This window comes from Anabas testudineus, chromosome 14, assembly GCF_900324465.2.
Source record: "Anabas testudineus chromosome 14, fAnaTes1.2, whole genome shotgun sequence".
Classification (NCBI taxonomy): Eukaryota; Metazoa; Chordata; class Actinopteri; order Anabantiformes; family Anabantidae; genus Anabas; species Anabas testudineus.
This window is the reverse complement of record NC_046623.1, coordinates 17,594,538-17,618,163: the sequence shown is the minus strand read 5'-3', so window position 1 is coordinate 17,618,163 and position 23,626 is coordinate 17,594,538. Positions and strand designations below refer to the sequence as shown.

General features: G+C 39.7%; 1 protein-coding gene across 2 annotated transcripts in view; it reads left to right on the top strand.

Moving 5' to 3' along the window:
* Positions 1-17,978, top strand: part of fstl4 (follistatin-like 4) — a 152,226-nt gene extending 134,248 nt beyond the window's left edge. Inside the window, exons 12-17 of one of the 2 annotated variants that reach the window (XM_026373559.1) lie at positions 237-355; positions 1,878-2,027; positions 6,146-6,253; positions 13,946-14,055; positions 14,256-14,881; positions 15,719-17,978. In XM_026373559.1, the coding sequence (XP_026229344.1) occupies positions 237-355; positions 1,878-2,027; positions 6,146-6,253; positions 13,946-14,055; positions 14,256-14,881; positions 15,719-15,810 (1,205 nt within the window). In that variant the 3' untranslated portion in view covers positions 15,811-17,978. Of the gene's footprint in view, positions 1-236; positions 356-1,877; positions 2,028-6,145; positions 6,254-13,945; positions 14,056-14,255 lie in introns of both variants that reach the window. The other variant, XM_026373560.1, reaches the window with a different exon arrangement.
* The last annotated feature ends 5,648 nt before the right edge of the window (positions 17,979-23,626 follow it).

Below are 23,626 nucleotides of genomic sequence, written 5' to 3'. Positions count from 1 at the left end.
GGACCCTTTGTAGGCATTGTCAAAACAGCTGGCACTCACACACTGCCTATCCCTGCTAACATGATAGCATGCTAACAGGATTCTTGCAGTGTCTCCTCCGGCAGGAAAATTGAACTGTCCATCACAAATGTCAGAAAAGACAGAAGTGGGACTTTTCTGCTGTCTTAACTTGTGTTTGTAGCATTTTAAAAAGCATCTTAATCAAAAATTCCCTGTCTCGCTTTGATTTCTTCCAGGGTTGAGTGTGGGGAACATGTTCTATGTGTTTTCTGACGAGGGCATCACAGTTCTTCAGCCCAGTGAATGTGAGATACGCAGACACATGAAGCGGACAGAGAGGATTGTTGCTACCTATGTAAGTATAGTTTTTTCAGAGATTAAGATTTAATAGTGCGATACACACAATAGGTTGTCAGGTATTAGGTTTCTGTTTTAGTTTCAGTGCTACTCAGTGTATGTTTATCTGCCACTACAAGACTACATCTTAGTCTCAGTTATAAATAGGTCTTAATTATATATTCCATACGAGCAGCATTGCAAAGTGCCTGATGTCATGTCTTTTAAAGCAAAAAGAAAATCCGAACCAAAATGAAGGCCTCATCGTCCCCTTTCTATGTCATAGAGGGGTTTTAACCCCACTAAATGTAACGGGATTACTTGTGTCCATTAGTCAACAGCTCTGACTAATAGACTCTACAGTCTATTCTACACACCCTGAGGTTTTTAATCCACTGGAGAACATCCCTCTCCCAGAGCAATGGGTTTTAGATGGTAAGGTTGCTTGTTCCTCTGAGGGATTTGGGTTTTACAGGAGCCTGTAATTGTATTAGAGATCAATACAAACTCAATAGGCCACGTGTTAGCCAGTTCCTGCTGTAAACAGCAGTTTCTCTATTTTGGTAAAGGTGGAGGGCAGGTGGAAACTCTTGAAACACAACCTCTGTAGGTGTGTGTGCATTAGTGATTACATACCAGTTTAGGTTTATATGTGTGAGTGAGTGTGTGCATAAATGTCTCGTCAGCAAAGACAAGCTGCACAGCCTGTAGAGCTGCTGTGTTACTTGAGTCAGCAGTGATGTATGAATTTGTTGAGTTCGGCTTCACACTGGTGAGAAATGTGATTTATAATTTAGTAGTGGAAACACAGTTTTCCATAGTGAAACAGTTATTATGACTTTTATTAGTAGAAACACTAATAAAGGTTTTACTGCAAAGAAGGCTGCGCTCAGTAGGAAATAATATTATATTGATCATTTTAAATAAACTGTTCTGCTCTCCACTGCCTTGTATTAGGGAGCAGCAACACATTTTAACAGGGTTAATTTGTAAAATAAAACAAATAAAGTAATATAGTAGCTGCTAGACTAGTAATCAGTAATAGCTTGGTGAAAGCAACCACCTCTCAATATACCAGGACACACCCCTTTTTTATTTCATCAAACAACTTAAAATAATAAAAAAAAGATATACAGCCTGTAATGCAACCTTATCTTAAGTTGCCTTTGCATCTGTCGTGTCTTCTATCATTATCACTACAGATTTCACTCTTATCATTTGATGACTGTAGCTCTTGGTGTTTGGTTTCCCATTTCTTTTGGCCTCCTATTATCTAGGTCTTTCCATTGCTTACACCAAGCTATTACCTAGTTATTACATGATATTATACATTCTACCTTATTTATAGCCAATATTCTCATAATATGATTCCGGCAATAGTAGATAACAGATGTTTGAAATTTTTTGCCCAGACCCAGTCGTTGATGATGGATGGTAGTGGGGAAAAAAGCACCATGATCTGCTGATCTGACACACTAGTGAATCCTTTCAACCCTTTACTCCTCCCATAATTCCCTCTGTTCTCTGTTGGTTCTTCCCAGGAGGAGATGTGCCCTAAAGGTGAAGGGGTGTCACCTCAGCACTGCGTGTGGTCCTCAGCAGTCAACATCAGGGATAAGTACATCTACGTGACCCAGCCCCTCCAGAGCCGACTGCTGGTCGTTGATATTCAGGCACAGAAGGTGGTGCAGGTGGGTGGAGCAGGTATCAGGCTTGTCAGAACACACCTCAGAAATTATTCATCTGCGAGTTAGTGACTGACATTATAAAGCTCCTGTAGGGGAAAAAAAAAGTTAACAAAAGTCAAGTCAAGTTCAAGTTTCTCCCAGCACCTTGCATGGTAGCTCACTGCGTCAGTGCACAGGTATGTGAAGGAGAGGCACCTTGGATAACTGAGCCATATAAATGCAGTCCATTTACTGTTTATATGACAGTGGTTGTCCAACCTTAGGGCTAGCAGCAGTAGACAAGCCTGTTATTTCTCAACATAATGAAGCATACTGTACCAGTAAAACCACTACACTGCTTCGTTTTTATATGTAGCTCTGCCACCTTACAGCCCAGGTGAAAAGCTAGACACATTAGATTTTTAAGATACATTTAGTCAATGCACAGTCATGCAGCTAATGTTTGGCTACATGTCAAACACCATCGCCTATATGAGATGCATTCCAGTCAACTTTCCAAGCTATTGAACTGCCTCCAATGTGAGAAGGACCCCATTCAAGGTAAAATAAATCAAATGCACCTCAAGCGTTAGAAACAATATGGTGCTCGGGTGGGTGCTGGCTGCCTCGCCATTCATCTTGCCTGTAACGGCTGTTTAGAGACTGAATCCCTCAGGGGTTCTTCCCAGGGTCAGCATCATTTATACTGAGGTACAGGATGAGAGGAAATAGGCCTTAACACAAGGAAAAGGGAGAGTGAGATGAGAAGAGAGATAAGTGGAAGTCTGAGTAGACAGAATGACATGAGATGGCAAAATGAGCAGGCAGCCGAGCAAAAATGTCCTTTTAAAGCTGTAAGTCAGCCTGGTTAGAAATATTTATAAAAAAAGGTTGGACACCTGTATGCTCTGTGAATTATTTACCACTCCACCTTTATCGAAAATTCCATTTATCGGAGTCTTAATTCAGCAAATAAGCTGTTCTTACAATATTTAAGTTCAGATGTACGACCTTTGGTGAACTGTCTGAGCCGCTCCTCTCTCACCATCCACTAAATCTTTCTTTCCCTTGATCACCCATCCATGTCTTGCCTTTTACCTCTCTCCTATTTGAAGACCTTCTCTGGCCTCTGGGTGCATGAGGTTAATACACCATCCTGTTTTTCTCTTTCTTATCTCAAGGCTCTTTTTTATTTTTTTTGCAACTTGCATCTGTAGCTTCTTCTCAGGGCTTGGTAGCTTTAAAACGAGACGACGGCAGACTAAAGTGAAGGTACACCGTCAGAGGGTGTGTAAGAGCAAAAATATTTAATTTGTAAAAGCAACAATTCTGCATCTATCACCAGAATCAAATCACTATCTTTTTTATAAATAAAATATCTCCCTCCTGAATAGTAACTCCCACTAGAGAAATAAACTTAATAAAATAAAAATGTGTTGAGCAGAAATTTAAACCCAGGGAGGCAGATCTAGCAGATTCTGGTTTGTGATCCTTTATCAATACTGGGTCCCTCCTCAGAACACGCTCTCACTCAACCTTGTGAAGAAGTTCTGTGCACCTTTTTAAAATGCTTCAAATGAAACCTTCAGTTTTCAGGTGAAACCATTTTTTCCAGTCTACTCGAAGTGAAAGGTCTAAATGTCGGCTTTCAAGCTTTTTCATGATATTTTCATGCTGTTGCACACAAGGATGTATCACCTTTGTTATCTTTCTTAATCAAGACATCTAACCTTGACTCATATGTCAGACCTGTGCCAGTTAAACCTCCCACTGGGTCTGAAAACAAATGGAACATCAGCTAATTAAAAAGAAATCCAGATGGCCGCATAGTAACTTCAACTTACAAAGGTGGTTTCCTTTGAGCTGCGGTACATCACTGAGAGATGTCATGCAGTTGTCAAGTAGGATTCTGTTATCCTTGTTCTTTTCTCTCAGCCAAAATCAGCGACTTTTCGCCAGCAGTTCCAAAAATGCTTATGTTCACTGAAGTAAAAATATATTCGGGTTGCCCGAAGTATGAAAATTTTATTCCATTTAGGCAAAGAAATCTGATATTGCTGTTCAGGGCCTGACAGACATCTAATATAAGACATCAAACATGGGATTTACATGTTGAACTAGTGTAGTTGGAGCTTTTTACTGTTCACCTATGGTTCACATTAAAGTTACATTTTAAATAGGATGTGAATCCAGTTTTAAACTAAATATTTAGCTTTAGAAGTTGTAAAACTGAAATCTAACAGTTTGCTGGATAAGGATGTATTCAATACAAGTGCCTGATAAAATGAGACAACAGCTTTACACCTTAATTGTCATGATCTGGCTGCTGCAAACACCAGATAAACTTATTTTTATTTAATCATTGATAGAACTTTGTTGTTGTTGTTACACAATCACAAATAAATACAGTCTACATTGATCATAATAAACTCCACTGTCCACAGACTGTGAAAATACAGTGCAGCTTTAATGATTACTTGAGTTGCAGATGCCGTCTTCAACACATTTTTTATTATTCTTAACTTCTTGGCACAAAAAATCCAGCTTTACATATTATACATCTCGGACAATCGTTGTACAGTGATTAGGGATCCCAGAAGCCTTTTCACAGGCTGCACCACAGTTACAGAGGCCACCTGATGGTTGTTGGTCCAGAAAAGAGCTTCTGTTATAAGTGAAACGTTAATTATCTTAAGTGCCTCCCTGCTGGTAGTGTAGCAATGACGCCCATGAGCCATTACTAATTCTGGGGTAGAGCGGCAGAATAAAATGTGGGACTACTGTAGATTGTTTCTTTGAAGAATCACCACTCTGTCTAGAAGAACCATCCATTTGCATTTGGAGAGTGATGCTACAGAGTGATGTTTACTTTTATTATAAAGGACCTTTGGCTCAAAACAGACACCTGCTTGCAGAGAGAATACACTAACCATGCGAAGACCAAACGCAGCATTCAAGCCTTTACAAAATTCATTAGTCTAGTCTAGAGTTTTACAATCTACTGGTGTTTAGTGAAGGTCAGAACTGACTATTAATAAAGGAAACAACTGAAATTCTTCAGATTGATTGTCAAATAAGAAAACAAATGAGCAACATCACTGAATCCTTCAAACAGCAAATAGAAAAACTTTAATTAAATCAAAATGTTGATCATATATTCACCTAGAAATCAGTTCTTTAACAGAACCATTACACTTTGTTGGATACAGAAGCTGTTCCATTTCCTCACAGTCCTCTCAATGGCCTGACCTCAGCTTTACCTCTACTCCCATCATGCAGCAGGCTAAACACGTGCAGCCCACCATCCCCACATACTGTACATACACACATGCTGAGTTGACACTTGGCTGACCATTGGAGAGGCGAGGGCTGGACCTCCCATTACTGAACACAGAGCTTGTGGTCTCGCTCCACTGGTGGGGGTGTCAGCAGCTCCCTGTCCACCCAGCCAGAAGCAGGGTAATGGATTGTGTTATTCCTTGTTGTTGACATTGCAGCAGACCTGAGGTTGCATACATGGCAAACCCTCCATCTCTCTCTCTCTTTTTCCTGCTTGTGCTCTTTTCCCATTCTCCTTTTGCTGTCTCTGCAAATTATTATTTTTTTGTTCTATTTTTTCCCACTGAAGTGTGTCAGACAGTAAAACATCTCTAGCAGCTGTGCTATAAAAGCTTTTCAACACCTTCTACATGTACTGTACATCCTTTCTGACATTTACACCTTGATTTGATCCAGAACATCTGATGATCTGTCTTTTATATCTTTAGTAGTGGAGTAAAGCTTTTGGGGTCTTAATAAAAGGCCTTTTATTGGTGGGCTAGTCCAGGATTCCAACCCTGATCTCCCAGTTGTCAAACCTTGGTGTTGGGATAGCAGTGGTATTATGAAGCACTATTGCTAAACTGATATTGAATTTTTGAACAACCTCGAGCATACAATATCTGTCAGTGAAAAAGCTGCACTGTTATATATATATATATATATATATATATATATTGGACCAAAGACTCTTTGCAGTAAGGAGACTTTGCTTTGGAGGCTTTGCCAGTTTGACATTGACATGTTAATAACTGGTCTGTGTAACATGTGGACATGATCGTCAGAGCTTTAATTCTGTCTTCTCCTCACTCTCTGTCTTCTAGGCTGTAGCAACAGATCCTTTTCCAGTGAAGATGCTCTATGACAAATCACATGACCAGGTGTGGGTCCTGACATGGGGGGACATGGACAGAACACACCCGACACTTCAGGTAATGTGTTTTTGCGTGTCACACTAAAAAGCTGAGTCAGATAAACAGTTTAGTTTTGCTCTTGTCATTTGTGGTTCAAGCCAACAAGCTAACCTCAGGGCTGATTTTTATTGTCTCCCTCAGGGACAGTAGAATCACTGAGATAGATGTTTATTAGTACACCTAAAACCTTAGTAGCTCAAACTAATTCAGTGTTATTACAGCCCTGTCCTTTCATAAAGGTAATAATGTTTAAACTTTCTCAGAAGCTTCATAAATATCTTAGTGTACATATGTGACAGCATAATCTGATTTGGAGAAATCTCTTGAAGCTGTTGACTAAGATACAGTTGAATGTGTGTGTTTGTGTATATATATAGATCTAGAGATATAAATATATACAGTAGCACAGTGTAGCACTAGATTGCGCTCCTCCTTTGTCGCACTTCTGCCCCACCCTACACCTACTTTTTCTGTGTATGTTTTGCGAACTCTGAGTGATGATCTTCCTGAGAGAATATAATCTATATCAGCTGTAGAAAGTAAGGAAAACGGTGCCTCATAACTAATTGAGCCCCACCATGTACCACCGTCCCTGTTTATGTGATAAGTATTTGCATGACAACATGTAATCTGTGTGTGTTTTAGAGCATTTACCAAACCAGCAAAACAGCAATTCACAGCTGTGGCGCTGTCTGCTTGTGCCTGTGTCCCTTTGGACCACTGGTGTTGGAGGATTCACAAATGAGAAATGATCACAGGTGTGGTTGTATTTAATCCACCTCAGGGGAGTGGGTGGGGTGAGGCAAGAGAGAGGATGATGCAGATAGGGTCGAGGAGTTGGAGGGGAAGGGAACGGGAGCAGAGCTGGCACCCATGGGAGAGTTATGATGCTGTTTTCATGGGCCACAGTGTGTGTGTGTGTGTGTGTGTGTGTTTCCCTGTACAACGGTGGAGGACACTGCCACCAAGGGATCCCATTGTAATCTATGTAATAGACACAAACATGTTTATTGTTGTGCTTTGTTCCATTGGAGCGAAGGATCCTATTATATTCAAGTGAGGTGTTGTGCTCTGTCTTTGCTATTTAGGGATATGCTCTGTCTATTTATTATAGGTAGTGCAGAGGGTTGATAACACTCCAGTTTATCATTCTTTTGAGGATCTTGAAGGTGAAATTGCTCATTTTATATTCAGAAAATTGCTGGAATGCTAAAATTTATCCTGCTATTAGTCTCAGCTGTTGTGCTTTAATAGTTAATCATTGGCTTTGTGGCTTCTTGTACTCAGATGGTTTTCGAAATAACACTTCTGCATGTTGTTCCTGCTGAACCCCATTTCTTACTTGTTCCTCCCTCATTTGGTCCAGAACATCTGATGATCTGTCTTTTATTTCTGGTATATTCGAGTAAAGTTTTTTGGTCTTATTAAAGGCCTTTTATTAGTTGTGTAGTTCAGGATCCAAACTCTGATGTCCCAGTTGTCAAACCTTGGTTTCAGGATAGAAATGATATTATGAAGGACTACGGCTAGACTGATATTGGATTTTTAAATAACCTCAAGCATTCAATATCTGTCAGTGTTTCTAGTTTCCACTGTTATTTCCAGATATTTTTGTTTTATTAAGTAAGTTTAATGAGATTGTTTTGGATCTTCAGGTGCCGCTATGTTCTGGCAGCAGAAGTTGTGGAAACAGAACCACCTATGAGTTGGTTTTGGGTCTTTGGGCCAAATAGTCTGCGTGCGTGTGCATACATTTGAGTTTAGTGTCTCAGTTAAGGTACAAACACGTCTATGTCGCAGTGTCTTTTTCCCCCATCCATTATCTGATCCTGTTAGTGATGCTGGAGCCAATCACAGATTTCATTGGACATAAGACAGTGTACACCTTGGATGTGTCACCAGTCTGTCAGGGCTGATGTATAGACACAGCCATTCACACTTACAGGTAATTTAGAGTCACTGGGGTGTTTTTCCACACTCCAAACCTTAACTGCATGTCTTTGGACTGTAGGAGTCTGGATTTAAACTGCAGACTTTCTATCAGCCCTTCGTCTCCAGTTATCATCTTAAATCAAGTAGAAAATTCAAACGTTTTTCATCACCGAATAAAACAGTTTTCTCATTTAATTTGCAACAATCAGAGTACAGAAAGCAGCTTTGCATAAAATTTCTCCCTTATGTGGCTGCTGCTGCAAAAAACACATTTTTGTGTTTTTTTTCCTTTTATTCATTTCCTCTCTTCCTGCAGTCGTTCAGGAGTAATGAATAATTAGAGCGCAGGGCATGAATCACTCACAAATGCAATTGCGAGGAAACCGCATAATGGATTGAAGGCCACATGGATCACACCACAAATAAATGGTCTGATAATGTCATTATCATTTGGACTACAAGTAATTGACCTGTTCAGCAGCAGCCTGTCACTACCAGAGGCGCTGTTTCACTTCAGCAGATCATACATGTGTATGAGTGCGTCTGTGTCTCTGCAGTGATTTTGTGCACATGCGATGTGTGCGGTATCGTAAGCAGCCAAGTTTGAGGATGGCTCAGTATCTCTGTGTAAACATTGGAGGGAGTGTGATTGTCAATTCATTAGAAAAGACAAATGGAGGAATCTCTGGCGGCTAGAAAAAGACATGGCCTTTCAGACTGTCAGTCCAGTCTGTGTGTACGTGCCAACAAGACATTTAACTTATGGGCACATTGTTTTTCTCTGTACACACACAAAAGGGCACAGTACTCCCCATCTGTTTTCTCCTTATTTATCTCTCTATTAGCAAAAACATGTCCATCTTTTAGAGTTCGGTCTTTTTCATTAAAGCTACTTGTTTTTTTTTATTTTAGTCTCTGTAGTGTGAATGTCTATTCAGTATTCAGTACCTATTATTATGTATAAAGACACACAGATTAACCCATATATCTCCAGTATTGCAGTCTAGCATCAGAGCATATTCTAAGGCTTGTACAGTAACTGTATGTTGTACAGTTTTAAAAACTGTGACTTTTTGTCACTGTTTAAAAATAGCATTTTGATCGACTGAGATCGATTTGAAAGCAATTACGCGCTCAGCCCTAACCGAACTTTACTCTCGAGCTCAACTCGAGTATGTTGTTGATGATAGATGTTATGTCGTTAGGACAAGTTTCCCTTTAAAGCTTTTCACCATTGTTGTGCTGATTTAAAACTGCTGCTGAAATTTCTCTCAGCATCCATCTGTCACTCTGATGACGGGCAGAACCTTTTACTGAAGCACTGCTGTGACTGAGGGAGAAAGACTCTGACCATGAACCATAATTTAGCAGGTGTGAACCTGAGTAGGGACTCCAGCTACTGTGGCAGCAACTTAGAGTATTAATTTATGTTTTAAAGCTGCAATAATTTAACAAGAAGTCTCAAGTGAGTCTTCCTTGGATTCCAGAGGATACATTAACAATATGAATGCCGTCATTTTGACAGACATACATATCTTTTCAGTTCTGCACACAGAGTAGCCTACATGGCAGAGGCAGCGCAAACACTAGACTCAATGCATGTTAATATCCACACACTGATAGCACGAGTCGTCCAGCACAAGGGGTGCAGCTGTGCCACACGTGGGTCTACTGAGAGTGAGCACATAGTGACTGCAGTGTCTGTGTCTTTGTTCATCTTTCTCTCTAAGCCCTTTACACATTTGATGTTTTCTGTATGTAACTTTTAATAGTTTTGAGTATGTGTCAGTGGTATCTTATTTTGGAGATACAGTGTGACTGTGGTTTTGGAGATAATTCATGTTTTTGAGCGAGGCTTTTCCTTCTAACCATCACTTCAGTTGCTTCAGCTTTATTAGTTTTACAACTTCTTATTTATTGTAATTTGACAACAGGCAGAAGGGAAGAAGAGCATAGTGAAGCAAGTCTGGTCAGGGCAGAGTGGATTGATTCGACTGTTATGCTTAGCTGGATTAAATTGCACATTGTAGTTTTAAATATGCATTTTGATATTTAAAATGATGATTGTAATAGATTAAGATTTTTTTGTCTAATGCCACCTCTGTTGGAATCCACATTCCTCTACACTTGGTTTTAAAATATGTCTTAGGTGATACGATCACAAGTGAGCAGCTGAGACACAAACACATGTTCACATGTATCTCTATCTTCATTACTGCTGCATCATATCATCATATCATATACAGTCTTCACGCTCTCATCAATACAACCAGCACATCTTGCATCGATGACATCTTTTCCGCTTCAGTACACTTAAGGGTTTACACTATAAAAGTGATGTGGTCAAATTCATCCTAGACCATCTAGTTCGTCATCTGTCCACCTGTGATCCAATCACCCAAGATGTATTTTAAAACGTGTAGTGTCTTTTTCTTAAGGAGCAGTAAGATAAATAATTGTAGCAGCTTATTTAAAACAGAAACCCCCTAACCCATTAGCATGATCAGCACAGGGATATTCAAGCCCCTTGTAAGTGACACAAATACACTGGAGCATTTTGAGAAATTCAATGTACTTTAATTAGATAGAAAAAAAAATTAAAGGCAGAAGTTACTCAGTCAGAACCAAATCCCCCTCAGGTATTAGGGCAACATGTGAGGTAGGAGTAGAGTAAAACTCAATTGGGCCTCATGGCTGTAGATTTGAAACCCAGGGATGATCAATGAAACAGGGAAGCCTGTGGCATTAAGATGACAGCACCTGCAGCCCTGGAGACCACAGTAGCTGCCTAATAATACATGAATGATGCTACATTGAACCTCATTAACTCCCATCACTGCATTCCAGTAGCATTGTAATTACTTTATGTTTTTAAACGAGGATTCCTTTCATGTCTTCCAAGCAGTGAGAAAAGCTGATCTGTTCAAAAATAAATAAAATATTCAGGGGATTGAGAAACGGATAAAAACCTTTGAGGAGTATTGCAGCACTGTAGCAGACTCGCAAACTGTTGTTTTTATTTCCTTACAATTCATAGTTCCGAGGAAGGAAAGTGGAGTCTAGCCCCCCCACTGGGCATTGGGTAGAGTTCAGCTTTAGTGGCGTAGGCGTATACATCAAAATAGATTTTACACTCGGTTCTTTCCTTTTAAAGACACTCTATATGCACTCTAGCAACATTTGACTAAATGTCGAAGCTAGAGCTGCTTCAATGAGCCGGGTTTCTCTGAAAATATAAAGTGGAGAAAAAAACAGGTTTACCTCTGGAAGTAGTTTTACAGAGCAGAACTTAGAGATAAATGTGCAGTGTCACGTGTGCAGGTCCCATAAACCACCTCACTTGTCCTTGACTGTGACCTGAACATGCAGGCAAACATGATGAAGCATTTGTCAGTGACAAGGTGTTGCCCATCGTCCCTGCACGGTGCAACATGCTGATTCAGTTCTAGGTGTATGACATGAGACAAACATCGCAGAATAAGATGCTTTATCAGTAAAATGAATGGGGCCATGTTTCATCAGCTGAAGTAATATATAGTGGCAGGAAAAACTATGTGAACCTTTGGAATTTCATGGTTTTCTGTATTGAATTGTCATAAAATGTGATCTGGTCTTTATCTAAGTCAAGTATTAACAAATAGAATGTGTCTAAAATAATAACACAAAAAAAATCTGATCTTTCGTGTCTTTATTGAGAACAACCTTAACAACTTCAGTGATAGAAGAAAAAGTATGTGAACCCTCAGCATTAATGAACATCGTATTCTGTAGGCATCTTGTGTGTGGCTCTCTCCAAGTGTCTATTGGGTTGAGGTCTGGGCTCTGACTTGGCCACTCCAAAAGGTGAATTGTGTTTTTCTGTTGTGGACTTGCTTTTATGTTTTTCATACTACTAGAGTAGTGTCTCCATTTGTAGATTGTTTGCCAGCTATAGACTGGTGAATTTCTAAAGTCTTTGAAATCACTTTGTAACTTTATATAAAGCAACAATCCTTGATTGAGACCTCTTTTTGGTGAGGCATAGCTCACATAGGGGTATTCGTCTTGTGCAGAGCAAACTCAAAAAGTTAGTGGTTTTTGTGAGTTGAAGTAGTTCACACCTTCAAACTAATTTTCTTAACTTGTGCCAACACTTGACTCCAGTTAAATTTAGACTAGATTTATATTATTATTTCAAGGGTTCTACTATTTCCACTAGCACTATGATGTTCTCAATACAGACATGAAAGATCAACAATTGTTTTTTGTTTTATTTTAGGCACATTGTATTTGTTAACACTCCTGATTTAGAGATCAGATCAAAAAGGTTCACATACTTTTTCTTGTCACGTATTGTAGAAATTTATCTAATGCAGAATATATGGGCATGTCCGTTGGACGAGCTCCAGCTAACCTGAGATCTCAGTGTTTCACTTGCAGAATCTAACAGCAGGTGATTCCTGTGATGCTAAAAGGTCACACATAGTCAGATTCCACTGATTTGGCTGTTTTGTCCAAAGCAACTTACAGAAAGTAAATACAGTGCATCAAATGACATAGGAGCAGCAAGATATTGACATTTGGAAGGGGATTTATTTTTAGACAAATAGTTGCCATATTACTTTTTTCTAAGTAAGTTGATTTGTCATGTCTGAACAAGATACCAAATTAGAGCCAAAGCAATAGGAGATATTTGAGGATGATACCGTTATCTTAGTGCTTTTACAGCTGTGACTAACAAAGTATATTTTCAGCAGAAAGAAAGGTAATTTATACCGAGTCTGAACTTCACTTTCATGTTACTTATTAACATTCATCTAGGTCAAGTAAATGTCAGCCTGATATCGATTTATCTTGATGTTGAAGGGGTGTTGTTTTGATGCCATTCTGACATTATTACTTTTTGCAAATCTAAATTACCTTAATGACAATATTAAAAAGAGGCGGCGACTTCAGGCATCTGCACATTCATATTCTGTGTGTAGCTAATGGGAACGGGTGTAACCTCTATTTACAGTAAACATAAAAAAATGTTAAAGAATGAAGCTTAAACTGCTCCTTTGTATAAAAAAGAATTTGCATAATGTTAAATGGTGATATATAAATCCTAGTGACTATTTTCATATTTATCTGCATCTCTGTACATTGTACATTAATCAAGTCTTTGTTCCTTGTACAAATACCTGGATTTTCTTTTGTACTCAAGCCTGGGGTTACAGTAACTCAATGACACATTTATACAGTGAGGGAAGAAAGTATTTGATGCTCTGCTGATTTTATATGTTCTATAATTTTAATGATAAATTTATTTTAACAGAAAAACCCATTTCATAAAAGGTATATATTGATTTGCATTTTGATGAGTGAAAAATGTAAAACATTATTTAGTACTTGGTGGCAAAACCCTCAGTTTTCAATCACAGACGGTTCTTGAAGTTAACCAACAGGTTTTTGACAGATTTTGTCCCACTCCTCCTTGCAGATCCTCTGCTCTGCTGACATTTAGCGACTCGAACCATCAGCTCCCTTCACAGATTTTCTATGTGATTAGGGTCTGGAGACTGGCTGGGCCCCTCCAGAACATTAACATACTTCTTCTTGATGCCGAAGAGTTTGATTTTGGTCTCATCTGAAAACATCAGATCAAAGACTTATTTCACTCATTAAAATGCAAATCAATTTATAACTTTTTTGAAATGTTGATTTATAAACTTCTACTTTTTATTGCAGCACACGTTGGGTCATTATCTCCTGACGATCACAGCCTCTAACTTTTATTGTACCATCTCTTGTCTACAGGTAATTCCTCAAGCTAGTGTGGGAGAGGTACATCATGCCATCCGCACAACTTTTCAGAGGGTCAACGACTTCTTCATTCCTCCAACCAATCTAATCATCACTCACGTGAGGTAAAGCAACACACACACACTGAGCCACCCCTGACCTTAAAACACAGGTGACCTCATTGCTCGCTCATCACAGCTGTCCTTCTGAGGTAAAGGAGAAAAGAGCAAATTAGAATTCTAATGACAACCTCAATGCGCATTAATCACTGCCCGCAGAAATCTAGAAAGGCTATTAACCTTTTCTTTGAACTTTGTCGATCTAGGTTTGCCTTTGTCTTCCTCAAAAATGAACCTGCAATCCATAAGATTGACCTGGAGACCTTCCGCCGCGTCAAGACCATCAGTCTGAAGAACTACAGCTGCATACCGGTCAACATGGCTTACACACACCTGAGCGGCTTCCACTTCATTCAATGCCAGAGCAAGAGTGACCTGCAAGCCCCGCCCCAGCTCCTCATTGACAGCGTGACAGACACTGTGATTGGTCCGAACCTGAACGTCACAGGGCAGCCCTTTGTGTCACCGGACGGCCGCTACATTGTGACCCCTGACCCACAGAGCTCGACGCTGATCATACAGACAGTGTCTTTTCAGGGGGAGCTGGGTGTGAACCAGGAGATGGACAAACCTGTAGATGTATCTGACTTGGTTTTTCAGCCCTCCTTCACAGAGTCCAACCAGCATGTAGTGGTGGCCACCTCAGGCTCAGGCACGGACCTGCTATTTGCCGATCTCTCCTCAGGCCGCACCGAGGTTCTCCGGAGCCTCAAGGAGCCTCTGGCCCCCCACGCCTGGCCCTGGGGAGGCCCCAACAGAGTGGTGGTCTTAAGTGGCTTGTTCGGACAGTATCTGGTGACGCCATCAGCCGAGTCCCTCTTTGTCCTAAACGGTAAACAGAGAACGCCGCATTGCGAAGTGTCAGACATCAAGAGAGGGAACACAGTTGTCTGGGTTGGTGAGGTATGAGTGTAAACAACAACAATAACAAAAAAAGTATGTATGTAGACTTAGGTGGGGAAAAAAGGAAAGATCAGGCCAAATTCCCTATTATACAGATTTACGCCAACATAAGTTGTGGACTCAACCCTGGGACTGAGCAGAAGCAAACATGCCTGGGTTTATTGTAACAAAAGTACACTTAAAAATAGACTAATTGAGAAAACATTAAGAAACCTTGTTGTGATATTTCTATTGGGAGAAAGTGTCAATGCCGTTCAGTGCAACAGTGATCTATGTGCACTTAACTATACAGAAATGTACATTTATTGCACTTCCTTCCATGTTATCACAGCAAATAGGTACCTGAAGAGGGGTTATTAATGAACTACGAACTATGCACAATGCTCACTTTTTTTAGAGTAAAAAGCTTTCTGATTTTGTTGATCTCAACGTTTGTCGTTTCACCAGTGCAGCATATAATCACCACAAACTGTCTGTCCTTTAGTGTACGTGTGTTCTGGGTCCTTTTAAAAGCTACCAACCCTGTTTATTCACGTTTGTCATGGTATTGTACTGTATCCTCCCTCAGAAAGCTTTCATTCTCCTCATGCTGGCAGAGGCTGGCTTTATGCACATGTACGTGTAATACCCTCTATTTACATTGTCTATCCAAAGAGCCTGATTGGTCCATTAGCTGTCAACAATGGATGTTCTGCTCTCAGAAGGAGTCTAACCAGAAATGTGGTCTCTTGCAATGGTATAATCTGTCCCCCACTGTCTCTCACAGTTACTCTGTACCTGCAGCACTACTGTGTGCCGCGGAGCCTGAAAATGCCACTTAGCAGATTCCCTCAGGGTAATAACTCCAGTTTACGCTGACCCACATGTTGAGGCTGTGCCAAAGTGGCATCAACTCCACAATCTGACCGGCTGTGAGCATTTGTGCATCAGAGAGCCATGCATCAAGAGCTAACTCCAAGGCAGGTACACTTATATATTACTGTAACACAAAGAATGTTTTTACTGGTTTCTCTTGTGGACAACAAAAACCCAGCAGGCTGTTTCAAAAGTAGGGATACATCTTTACAGACATTAGCAATACGCACTGGCAAACATTTGTCCTGTTTCCATAAGTTCCTGATTATTAAATTGCTAAAATGTACAGGCTTGTTTCATTATTATTCAAGACTTGCATACCTACTTTTGAAAAAGCCACTATTATCTGTCTCGAGGCAGTAACCGAACAAACACCAGCAACTCTTGAACGTCATCTTCTGTGTGATTTTCTTTGGCCATTTGCACTAATAATGATAATGATGATCCTTTAGCACTGAAGCTTTTCTGTAATGATTTAATCAGAAAGAACTGGGAACATAGTGTCTCACAGAAGTACAGAAGTCTACACATGAACACAGCCTCGATGGCCCTTTCATATTGGACTTAAACAGCTGGCTGTCTTGAGGTAATGGCTTATGCAGTATGGCCCTGTTCTGTACCTCCTAGCTAATATTGATCTGTTAATATCAACAAATGTCTAAAATCTGTATAAAATCGATTTTAAGTAAATTGGATCTTTTAATTGTTGCTGTAGATTTTTTAAAAACTGACTAGAGTATCATTATCATCATCTCCCTCGTTCAAACTAGTGAACATTATTTTGGTCGCGCTGATAATTGGCTGTGTTCTGATACTGAGGTTAACGAAATTCACACATGCAGGGGTGAGCTTCACCTCATCTTTAGCTGCAGCAGATCAGCTAAAGTGACAAATGTTTCCAGCAGCTGAACAGAGTAACGTCTTCAAACTGATCTACAGTTTGTACTCTGCCAGAGATTGTTTATCAGGTAGGAGAAAAGAGACTCCACAACACTATTATACGACTACAACTGGGCTGACACAGTGAAATGTCGTGTTTCTGGCCAATCGTATCTATTTCAATCACATCGTCCTAGTTAAGCTTTTATCACATCAGTAATACATTTTTGGTCCATGATTAAAATGATCTTACTGCACAAATACTCACAGCCTTTTAGATTTTGAAGTTGTTGAGAGTTATTAAACTCACATTTATCTCTAAAGGCCTCAAAAGATCAAGAAGACCAACATTGAAGAAAACTGTTCCACTGTTAAAAACACACACACCTGCAGTCTTATGAATGGAAACTAGCTGCTTAGGATTTCATTTCCCCAAACAACAACTGCAGCCAAAATTAACTGTTAATCTTCTCCCAATGCGTAGTTGTGCCTGTAACTCCCTAATGAAATGCAGTGTGTAGGGTAGAAATGAAGCTGTGTGAGGAAAAGTAAACAGGTGTGAAGCCGATTTGTTGTTCTTGTTTGTGATTTAGATATTCGCTGCTAATCTGCCATGAAACCTTTCTGGCATGAAAGCCTGCTTGAACCTGTAGAAGGCTAAGACCTAATGATGCCGACTATGTTTCCTAGACCACTGTTGCACTGAGGAGAGAAATATACCTGACAGACATTTGTTATTTCAATGGAAGTCGTCCCTGATATCTCACTGTACAACCTTTAAAAGTTTCTTGTTCTTCCTAAAGTCACTCCCCAACGGCTCTGTACAAGTAACATACAGTATTTGACATCTCCGAGACATGCATGAAATGAAACCAGATCTTCAACACGATGACTGACGTCTCTGATCTCTCACACCCACATACAGTTTTACCGTTGCTTGTGTAAAAGTCACTTTTCTGCCCTCTCATTGTCACGTCTGTCAGCTTATCTGTTGAGGTCGATTCAGCAGTATGACATCGCTACTAGAGCCAAGGAGAGCAAGAACAAAGAGACTGCACCTGCGCTTGCTAATATATCTACATTATTGGCTAGCTCACGTTGTTTGTTTCAATCTACCTTCAGTGGCGAATGACTATTTCTGTACCTCGCCCTTAACTCTCCAGTAAGGGGCTGCAGAGCTGAACCGCTTGGTGTGATAGACATTGATAGGAACCACTGCTGTAGATAACATGTTCAAACATGACGAAACTGACTGTACAGTTTTCTTTATGCATTTTGTGTGTTCTGGTTTATGAGGAAATTGTTTTGTAAGAAAAAAAATCGAATTAAATATATTGTAAAAATCATTATTTTTCAGTGTCAGTTGTCCACATCAGTGTCCACTGGTTAGCTTCATTTCTTAATCAATCATTCTTTGAAAAATCTGAATAGAGGTGAAACGGTTCAAGTAAACAAATCCAGTCAAAGTAGAAAAATGTCATTTTTGTTTGCACCAATTAGAAAACTTTTAAAGCAAACACTTAGCTTTAGGCAAAAGCACCTGCTCCTATTTGAAAAGGTGAGAGATTTGAATGTTCTACAAGCCAAAGGCCGTGATATTTAATCACAGCCTTCAAATAAGACCTCTAAAAACAGACGCCTACCACTTGTCAGTCTACCTTGAAAGTGCTGTAGCTGACAAGAAGAGACTCAGTGATAATTTTAGCATCTGGAAAACTACACTCAATTCTTCAATGTGACATTCATTCCTCGCTCCTGCCCACGTCGTCACTGTTGTCATTTATGGCCTCAGTCCACTGATGAGCTGGCCTTCACTCCAGTACACATAAATGTAATCTGTTGTGTTTCTGTTCTCAACACACCAACAATCCATTACCATTACTTACAACAGTGTTCTACTGAAAGATGTTGTCAATACGCTTTCCGTCAGTGTCGCAGTGACAGGAAGGGGTGAAAGAGGGAATAAAAGAAGAAAATCAGTCAAGTAGGAGAATCTGTTCACACAGATAATTAACATCCTGTTCTCGCCCGTTTCATTTACTAATGAATCAGAACAGAGAAAGAAGGACTCTTCATCCAGTCTTCAAAACCTGCTGAAATACCCACAACACAACCACACTTCAAGTCATCATCTCCCCCTCAGAACCCTCGGAAATAAATTAGTCTCCTCGCCAATATGAGTTGACAACAATGTTGAAAAGATGCATTCTCAGCTGCTTTTTCTGCAGTTGCAGTCTCAAAATCATTTCAGCCACATTTCAATTACGGTTAGCAAATATGAGCTGTGACTGAAGTACGATACCTTCACAAATACAAAACAAGTTGGTTCCGGTTTCTGATTATGTTGTAAAAACATCAAACTGCTCTTTCAGCATCAACAAACCCAAACTCTGAAGGAAATTCTCACATTGGGCCCATTTCCATTTGTCATTTCTCATATCCAGATAAAAGTCGAAGTGAGATTTAAGACACGTTTGTTCACACTCCGCCACACAAGCAATCTGTACGGATGTTCCCAGACTACACACAAATCAGGGTCAGGGCCACTACAGTCCAAAAGGAAGTGGTAAAATACCTGAAGCCATTTGATAACTGCCAAAGCACACAACAGGAAATCATTCTGCACAGCTAGAGGATCAACAACAGCCCACACATGACTCCATCACATTTACAAACTAAGACTAACTTTGTTAAGTTAATGGACTAGTGCTGCTCTGTCACCCATACACATGGATCAACACATGAACACGAACAGATAAGAACTAAACCAGCTGGAGGGGTTTTGTTTCCTGTCACTTTAATGTGATGAGAGAACAAAGGCTAATGTAGGTGCTGTTATCAGCAGGCATAGACTCAGCAGAGGACATTTCTACAAACCACTCATTTGCGTAGTTACACTGGAAAGGAGTAAATATAATTATGTTGGAGAACCAAAGCATTGACATCTTTCCAACATCTGGCAGCTGAGGAACACATAGCATCAGTAGTATTAGTGTTTGTATCTGCCTCCTCAAAGTCTGCAGAATGAAATAAGCTCATAGCTAAATATAGAGCTGTTTAAATGGTCTCTGTCAAGTTAAACTAAAAGGAAAAAAACTGCACCACATGCATTAAAATTAATTGATCTCACACAGATCAATGCATGTATCAGTGCAGCAGTTTCCACACGTCAACCCTGGACAATGACAGGAGAATCAAGTTGTGCAGAGTTGTGCTGTTACACCCGTTACAGCAGCTGTGAGATCACAGTCTGACTTTACCCAGACTCACACGATACCATCTGATGTTCTGTGTTCTCACATCACCCGGGTTACAGATATGTTCAGACTTCCATGAACACACATGAACAAGAACATAGAGGTGAAGATTTTTCAGTCTGGATGGACCGACCTGCCGTCCCGACAGCCAAGCTGCTAAACAAAGCTTTGTGAAGAAGGTCCAACTCAATGAATACTGTCCAATTAAAACTAACTTAGAAAAACAATAACATTTGGAATTAGTTTGGACATTTGGTAAATTTATGGCGTGAACGTCAACGAGGGTCTTGACAAACATCCAAAGAAATAAGAAAAACAGTCCGTGCTGCACCGATCGAGTCGAATAATCTGGGAAACCGTCCATTCTGGAATAGGAATGATCTTCAGCACAAAAGCTGCATCTGTTACTTTCAGGGTTTAAGGTTTCATTTCAGCCTCAGGGGGAAAAAATCGGAGTTCCTTTGTCGTGCTCGAACAGGGAAAACAGTGATTAAATCCTTCTAATTCTAGTCATGTAGCATTCAAAGGCTGTAATTTAAACAAAATCAGCCTTAAAATAGCTTAAAAAATTAACTGATGCAGAAAAGGTTTGTAGTTAATATTAAAGCAACCACATAAAACTAAACAACAAGGACTCTACAGTGAGTTCTGAAAGCTATAAATCACTCTGATGAAATACTGTAAGTGCTAAATGGTAACAACCTGTCAGCCCAGTGCAAATGTAGTGACGAACACTGCAGCTATTTGTAACCACGAGACAATAAAAGCATCTCACACAAGAGCTGATTCAAATAAAAAGATTGGATCTGCTCATCTGCACAAGATCAACACAAACTGCCTTAAATTGTTTCACCGGGGTGAATCTCAGTAACCAGCCTGAGTCGAATGTGGAATTTAACACATTCTTCTGCCATTAACTGTTCAAAGTCATAGAAATAAACATACCTACTACAGTATGTGGTCTTCAGGGAAATCAGACAAATGCCAGTTTAGCAGAAACCCACACAACACAGCTACATTGATATTCACACCGGAGTCTTGTTGCTTTATCTGAGCTGTTTATTTATCTAATGAACAAGATCCATGTGAAAGCATGGCTGAAGCCAAACCAGCCCCGTTTAGGCAGAGACACACCTGTGATGTTTTCATCACTGTGGCTGGTTTGACACGTAAAAAACATGATGAACTATAAAGATGCTCCGTCATAAACAAGTTCGGTAACTTTATAGCAGAACCCCGGATCCTCATCCTTTAAGGTCTAGAGTTTGATAACACTTTATCAAAACCATGTCAGGTATCAAATCTGATATTTATTTTGAAACTAATACAAAAACTATAATAAGTCAGAGTTTCTGTTCAGATCTGTGATCAGCTATTGCTGTCTGAGAAGCCAGAAATGCTACTAATCAATACTATTAAGTTAATCTCATTAACTTTGACCAACTGGAGCTAAAAGCTGAAAATGAGCCGAAGCAGTAGAAGGTATGAAATGTTCACTAAAGAAGTCACAACCTGGATTTAACTAATCTAATAGATAAGATAGATAATTACTACATGGATGATTATATTTCATCTGGTAACAAGTTATTGAACCTTAACTGATGAAGTGAGTAGCTCCATGTCTGAAGACACATCCTGTGGTCGTGGAAAAGATGTTCATCTGTTTCAGAAGAGTCAAATTATTGACATGAATCAAAGAAAACATCTGAGGAGATTGATGAAACTACTGAAACTGGGTTAAGAACTGTCCAATGGAAGAAGGTCATGTGGTCTGATGAGTCCAGATTTACTCTGTTCCAGATTATGGGAGCATCAGGGTAAGAAGCGAGGAGGTGAAGTGATGCACCCATCATCACGATACCAAGATAAGATCAAAAACAACAGAAACATGATTTAAAATCTTTCAGACTCAAGTAACAGATCAGAAGAACTGAAGCCGACCTTCACATAAACAGACAAGACCAACAAGGATCAGAGCTTCATCTATATTAAATCTATATCTATTTCTATAGAAATGTACAACAGAAGAACTTGGCTGGAAGCTGATTTCCTCAAACAAGCAACAAGAGTTGGACAACTCTTCACAACTCTTCACAACTCTTCGCAACTCTTCACAACGTCCAGTGCAACAGCAAAAACTGAAGAAAATCTGACCTTCGGTACAGAGGTCAACACTTCTGTAATAAAAAGATGCATAGTGGGGTTTGGACGGAAACTGTGGGAATCTGTGCAGAATGTTTTGATGATTCCTTCAATAGTTGTTGAGATATTTCAGTCTGGTCCACGGTTGTTTACCGACTGATGGACAGAGCTGCATTACCAGCATCTCATACAGACAAGCAGCCAGAAAACAGATGAACTATAATAAGATCAACTCACAATACACCTCAGACAAAAGCCCAAGTACAGTCTGAACATGGCTAATAGAGGAGTTCAGCTGCAGCCACCTGCAGCGTTACCTGTCGTAGAGAAACGACGTCCTAATGCTAATATCTGATCAAACAATAACCACATGAGCCCAAGTTTGTTAAATTCAACACAACATATTTGTTATATCTGATCCAAACTCAATGTTTATCAAGCTTCTGCCAGACATACTTTACTTTTGGTGTCAAGACAGCATCAAACAGACGCCTCCCTCCTCTGTTGAGTCTCAGGTGAAAATATATCCCATTGTAACTTCACATCAAAACAGTCGACATGATTTCTGTTGGTCCAGATCATTAACGGCAGACACAGCGGTGGTGCCTTCATTACACAGGCTGGCACTGATGTAGAGAGTAAAAGAAAACCAGGTGTCTTCAGCAGGAATTTGTCAAGAATATGTCAGTGATTAGAGCTGGAGTAAAAAATAGGAACGGCCATAAATATAAAATATCACAGAGGAAGTGTGCAGTGAAGTCTGTGTATTTATGACTGATGTGACACTGTCAGAGAAAATCACTGTCATTACAGCAGAGATGGAAGTAATAAAGAGGAGTATTAGAGCTCGATGTGACGATGTTAGTGATGAAGAGCGTGTCAGAAATCAACGTGTGTTTAGCTACTGATGGCTCAACATAGTGTCCATCAGTGTCTGCAGCAGAGGAACACGAACACCGTTTAATAAGAATCATCCTGAGAAGAAGTGTTTGACATCCGGGGTCAGGGGTCACGATGAATTAGGTAGAAACGCCAAAAGGCTACGCTAATATATTTAAATCACCATTAAATAACTTGCTAAACATGAGTCTCTATTCACTACTTTCTATTAATTAACACCCGACTACACAAATTAAATAACTGCTGTAAAAGTCAGCACTCAGAAAAATCTAACTTCATTTCATCTTTATCATAAAACATAAATCAGAACAAACACCAAGGTTACAGTAAACAAACCCAATACTTCAGTATTTAGTAAGAACACAAACACAGAAATTCAGAATCTTCATTAGTAAATAAATGAACAATAGAGTTTCTGCAGAAAACTACATTTGATAAAGATAAAGTTTAACCACCTTTAACTACGACCTCAACAAAAAGTCATTTCTGATCGTTTGTGATTATTAAATAATTCATTTGACTCAGTTCCACTCTTCATGTGAGAACTGAGTCTTCAGGCTGTTTTTCATGTTTCTCTCTCAGCTGGAAACAAACCACATCTACAAACTCTCCATCCTCCTCGACGACTTGCACAGAGATTA